At 44.9% G+C, this 6,000-nt stretch overlaps 1 protein-coding gene across 1 annotated transcript in view; it reads right to left on the bottom strand.

Annotated features, from left to right (window-relative positions):
- The window catches only part of CACHD1 (cache domain containing 1), a 196,321-nt gene that overhangs the window by 49,675 nt on the left and 140,646 nt on the right, over positions 1-6,000 (bottom strand). The window contains exons 5-7 of the mRNA XM_046645106.1: positions 5,720-5,846; positions 2,889-3,033; positions 1,846-2,062 (exon numbers count right to left, since the gene is read on the bottom strand). Coding sequence (XP_046501062.1) covers positions 1,846-2,062; positions 2,889-3,033; positions 5,720-5,846 — 489 coding nt within the window. The remainder of the gene's footprint in view (positions 1-1,845; positions 2,063-2,888; positions 3,034-5,719; positions 5,847-6,000) is intronic.

The raw sequence follows: 6,000 nt of genomic DNA, 5'->3' as shown, positions 1-6,000 counted from the left end.
TGCAGCCCACACTCTCTGGATGCAGAGCATGCTCTCTGGATGCAGCCCGTGCTCTCTGGATGCAGAGCATGCTCTCTAGATGCAGCCTGCACTTTCCGGGTGCAGCCCGTGCTCTCTGGCTTACTATGCTTCCCAAACAATCCTCACTACCTTACCTTGGGCTCGCTTGACTCGTATTCACTGCCTGGCCACTGCCAGTCTAGCATTTATAGACTTAAATGCTAAAGATGGTTTGATGACTGAAGAATCCAGTAAAAGTACTTCCAGTGAGCAAGCTGACATGTAGAAGGCAGCTGATAAATGGCATCTAAAGGTAAATGGCATCAATCAACTGCAATCCATCTTGAATACTTGAGAGGTCAGCCTTGTCCGCTGGCCTTACTGAATCATAGCCAACTTTACACTCAGCCATCCTACAATACTGGTCTGTGGATAGCTGGCACTTGCCAAAGCTGGTAGGCAAAATTCTAAGATGACCCCAACGACCCACAGCCTCTATCATCCTCACCCCTCTTGTGGGAGTGGTTCTGGGAGTAGCCAGTAATTTGCTTCTAACTAACAGAACATGGCAAAAGTGATGGGATGTCACTCCTGTGACTGTGTTACAATGTGGCAAAGATGGAGAGATTTTGCAGATGTAATTGAAGTCTCTAATAAGTCCATCACAAGGGGGAGTAAGACGATTAAACCAAAACGGAGAGTGGGTCTGATTAGACCAGGTGAACCTTTTAAAAGAGGGTCGAAGCCTTTCCCTGACGTCAAGGGCTTGAAGAAGAGATGCTCTCTGCCTAGACTCGAGGAAGCAAGTGGACATGAGGTTCACAGTTGCAAGGAAATTCATTCTGTCATCAATGGAGCTTGGAAGAGGACTCCAGACTTGAGATGAGACCACAGACCTGGCTGACACCTGGACTGCAGCCTTGTGCATTCCTAAGCAAGGACCCCAGCTAGGGTGCACCTGGACTCATGGCCACGGAAACTGTGAGATAATAAACATACTTTGTTTTAAGCTGTTGTTCAGTTTGTAGTAATTTGTTATGCAGAAACATAAAACTAATATGCTATTTACCATCATTAGTTGTAATAATTACAGTAACTTCTTCTTTCTTTCAAGGGCCCAGCATGTGCCAGGCACTATGTGCTGTATTTATCAATGCTTAGTTTAATGCAGACACACTGAAGAGCTTGAAAACATATTTTTAAAATTTATCTTAATAGGATACATTCAACTAAAAAAAAACCCCTACAAATAGATTTTCGAATATAAAATGGAAAAGGACATAGATTCCTTTCAGGAGTTTCAAAGCACGTCTCTTATTTCCAATATCCTTTCCTTTTGCATGCATCCTAATTCCAGATTTCCTTTAATACACGAAAATTAAATTAGAGTGCCTTTGTACATTTGAAGGGCTGTGCTCATCTAAATGACAGCTGGTCAGAAGAAGGAAGGATCAGTGCGGGAACTCCTGCTGCCCTATTTATGTGCACATGCGCACAAGCAGACATCCCTGAGTCAGGGGAGGAGGGAAGGCTGACGATCAGCATTAAAAAGGAGGCGAATATTCCCCTGGGAAATAAATGGGGACACGTTCTTAATCAAGGGGCAGGAAGAAGAGGCTCTGGGAGTGAAGAAATCGGGGAGACTGAACACCTCTGCTTGGAAAAGAAGAGAAAATCTGGGAAGGTCCTAGTTTTAGACGACCATTATGACAACACATGAAAATTTTATCCCAAGTCAGTTTTTGAAAAATCCCTCTAGACGTAGCTGTGTGATCGATTTACAATACATTCCTAGCGCCATCCTTTATTGATTAGTTTCTAAGGCCTCTGAGAGAGGGCACTTACTTGCTTGGGATCTTGTGTTGTTGTTTGTGCTTCGAATCAGCTGAAATGCCTTTTGAAATCCTACTGCGTGCTGGGTGGGACTGTCCAAAGACTTGACGCTACTAACGAAGGTGGACATCTTCCTCTTGGTCTCACTGGTGGCCGGAGACAGGAACGTCTTATAGCACTGGTCGAGGGAGCAAGTCCTGACGGTGTCCGCTACAGTCAACACAGAGATCTGGAGGAGAGAAAAAGAAGAGTTGCTACCTTACCATGTAAAGGTTATTTTATATTCCAGAGAGAACCCAAGGAGTGAGAAGGCCTAGAAAACAGTTTCTGAGAGTTTAAAAATGCGTGCCTGGAGGCATACATCTATCAAATTTGAAAAGGATTAGTTAAGGATTGGTAAGGGGAAGGGACCCTTGAGTTTGGTTTCTGTTCTAAGATGAAGTCAGCAGAATGGTGTTCATATAGAACATTAAAAAATGTATTTCACGCAGAGAGGAATCTTAGCAAGTACTAACCATCTTGGTTTTCCAACTGCAGGTGGAGTGAGGGCAAAAGGCATGGAGTGTGGCTTTAAGGAACTAGATTAGGGAGTTGAAGTCAAAATGATGAAGCAGGAAATGTCCATAGGCAATGGATTAGCATTAGCTGTAAACACACCTGTCTCTGAGGTGTCCTAGAGAGCAGCATTCCCTTCTTCCGTACCTCCCATCAATCTTGGGATAAAGTCTAGCCAGCTGCCAGCATCCAAGCCCCCAAGCCCTCAGCCTTCCCTCCTTAGCATAACTTCCAGTGTGAAAGTCACAACCAATTAGAAGTCTTAACAAGAGCCGCAAGGAAAGTGCAAGCCTTGGCTTGGCAGGGGTGGTTTTCAAAGAGACTTGGAACCAGACCTGGAAGCTGCTTCCTCAAATATTAGAATAAAAACGAAACCACTCTCTTTTCCCAAAGTCATTTTAAAGATGGATTTAAAAATATACATCATAAAACATAAAGTACTTTTAAAAAGGCATTTAAGGAAGACCCAATGTCACGAGGGTCAGTGGGATAATGATCACCTTATCATGTTCATCGATGGCACTGAGGATGACCTGGGCAGCATCCTTGGCGATCTGAAGCTGGGTGTCCGTGACAGAAGCCCCGTGGTCCAGGATCACTACTATGTGCTTTGACTGCGGCCGGACTGTAGAGACGTAGATAGGTCTAGAAGGGGGAGAAGCTCTCTGGGGTCAGTCCTGGTTTAGGTAACAGGCCTCAACCTAACACAGCTGGGAACACTACAGACGGGCAGGCATGCTGGTGTCTGCGTGTTTTTCCAGGGATGGCACAAGGATGGAGAGATCAGCACGGAATGAGAAACCATACTGGTGCACTGAAAACACCACCTCAAGACAACAGTGTGTGTCTGCAGATCAGGGATTGGTGACCTATGTCTTCTAAAGATTACAGCAACCGGGAGAAGGTTTTAAGAAGCAAATCCTTTGAGAGTCTGATAGTCAAAAGTTAACCCTTAGCTTTGCGTGATGCTGCTGCTCGCTGTTACCTGACTTTCTGCCTCAGGAAACGGATGTGCAGAGACAGCACAAGACGGGGGAAAAGGTCCCCTCGCCAGTGCCAGGTCCTCCTTTGCAGACTTACAGAACGGTGCTCTGCTGAAACAGAGCCAGCCTGTAATCTGTGGGCAAGCTGAGCAGCTTTGAATAGCAGGTTTGGTTTTTCTTTCCCTAGCCCACGGCTGCTGCAAAGAGGGGCCTTTCCTCTCTGTACCGAAGCATTTCACACAGGTCAGCCACCAAAAGGCCCCTTATCTGAGCATTTAAAACCATGCCATCAAATTTGTCCAAGCCTGTGATCGTCCCTCTTCTTGCCAGGTTTTTGTTTGCCAACATTAAGAAAAGGGGTTTGGGGGGAGCTCCAAGGGAGAAACGCCCCCCATCAAAGCCGCCTTCTGCGAGTGTGCGGGACAGGAAGGTCTGTGAGAAGAGGTTTAATGAGGTCTCTATTCACAGCTTTAAAGCTGGAACAAATTAGGGGGAGCTTAAGAAAGCAAATCAGCCTCGAGAGACTGCTTTCCTTTATTGACACCCTAAAACACTAGAGTTTTCTGTGAAATGTTAGATGCCAGCTGAGCCACAAAAGCCTGGGCACAAATTAAGAAATGCAGGCAAAGTACCAAAACCCCTCAAAATCCGGCCAAGTTTACAGGAATTGTTCTCAAGCCCAAAGTCCCACATTAATACCAAAGTCCCACTGTATTTTCCCCAGTCGATACCACTGAGCCAGCAAGGACCTGGGCTGGGGAACAAGAATCCAGGAGGGGCGGCTGCAGAAACGAAAGAAGAACAGAAAAGAAAGAACTCTGGCTATCCTAACACTGAAGACCACATCAAATATTGAACTTTTTCTGTCCTCCAAGCAAGGTGAGAGGGTTTTCTTCAGAATGACACACCTCCTCCTTTCCAATTCAACTCACATAAATGAAGAGCACAATATGTGTTTGCGTTGTCACACCAAGTTGTTAAAAAGAGCTTTAGTGGGACAGGTAAATAGTAATGTTAAGTGTATGTTCTGGGAGGTGGTCCTCACGACACAATCAGTATCCACCTGTCCTTTCTCGTGTTGCTCTGCTCTGAAATCCACTCAGCTTCAAAGGATGCAGAACTTGCAAAGGCATCAGATGAAGGCAGTTAGGGCAAGCAAAGGGATGGGAATAGCAATCTATGAGGAGAGGAACACAGATCACTTAGCTAAGGGAAGAGAGGCTCAAGCATTGATTTAATGCCGACTTGGGGTGGAGACGCGTGACACCTTCCAAGTGTAGGTGCCTATTGATTTGTGACAAGGTCCTGCTTTTCCTTTTGGACTACCCCTCATAGGTGATTCCCTAAAAGCAGCATGCCATCTAATCTATCTTCCTAGAAGGAAGTGAGAATTAGATGGTTCATGGTGTCTTTGGTCTCTCCTGAGAGAAGCCAGACTAGAACCCAAGGGCATGGCTTCTGGTCCAATTTCCAAGACATTCAGGTCTTCCCCAGGCTGTCTAGCGAGGGAATGGAAGAAACCATACAAATGATACAAATATCTTTCTCGGGAAAGCACGGAAGTAGTATTTTCCTTGGGGAAAATTTTAGACACAATTTGAAGTCAAGACGAAGGGAGGCTAAAGTGGTGGTTAATTCAGATCCAAAAAGTGGCATGACAAATGGGCACCTTGCACCGGTTCCAGAAGCTCTGGCATCAAACATCTAACACAGCAAAGGGGAACCCATGAGGATTCAAGAGGAAGGTATCTTTGCTTAAGGGGTTCTGCAAATTGTTGAGTCTTGTCACACAATCATGTCACCATCACTGCCCTTCTGGCTGAGTGGACATCTCAAGCCATTTCCATGAGAAAAGTAGGATGTTAACTGTCTTTAATCCAATGTTTTCTAGACAACCTTAAAAGTTCTAGTAGCTGAGATTTACATGTAACTTTCAAAAGGATGGCCAAGCACATTATCATAGAATGGAAGGTTGAGAATGGCAAACTCAACTCTGCGATATGTCATAACGTCTTCTAGGGCTAGGCTTTGAAGAAGGCATTAGCATTTATGTCTCAACAAAGACTTGTGAAGGTCAAAACAGTTTGGGTGTTTCAAACAAGTTAATTTCTTTAGTAAACACCCTGTTTTATTTGGCTTGTTAGATAGTTCTAGAGAAGCTCTGGGCTTTACCATTCGCCCTTCCCCAGCATTCTCACATCCATCTACGTTCAGTGGTGAAATCATTTCAGAACAAACTTCCAACGCCGCATCTTACTGGCAGAGCCAAGCATGTAAATGAGGAGTCTATATTTCATACAGATCACTCTGAAGTGGTAATTAAAACTTTAGCAAGCAAGTCGACGTACCTACTGCGATGCTCGTAGCTGCCCTTACACCGGAACTTGTGTGCTGGGAAAACAGTGAAAATTCCTTCTTCCGAACTGAAATACTGCCACTTAATTCCAGGGTTGGATTTCAGGTTGTCTGCGAGAACTGGAGGAGTGGGGAAGAGGAAATATAAGCCCCAAAATCCACAGGTGCGTGTCAGCTCCTCAGGCATCTGTTTTGCATAAACTGCTTGTAGTCTGAAGAAATCCCACTAGATAGAAGGCTGTAAATTTTCTACTAAATTTTCTTTTTGTCCCTT

The sequence above is a fragment of the Equus quagga genome, chromosome 18 (assembly GCF_021613505.1).
Source record: "Equus quagga isolate Etosha38 chromosome 18, UCLA_HA_Equagga_1.0, whole genome shotgun sequence".
In the NCBI taxonomy this organism is placed as follows: Eukaryota; Metazoa; Chordata; class Mammalia; order Perissodactyla; family Equidae; genus Equus; species Equus quagga.
The sequence above is the reverse complement of the archived record's forward strand: the minus strand, read 5'-3'. Positions and strand labels throughout refer to the sequence as shown.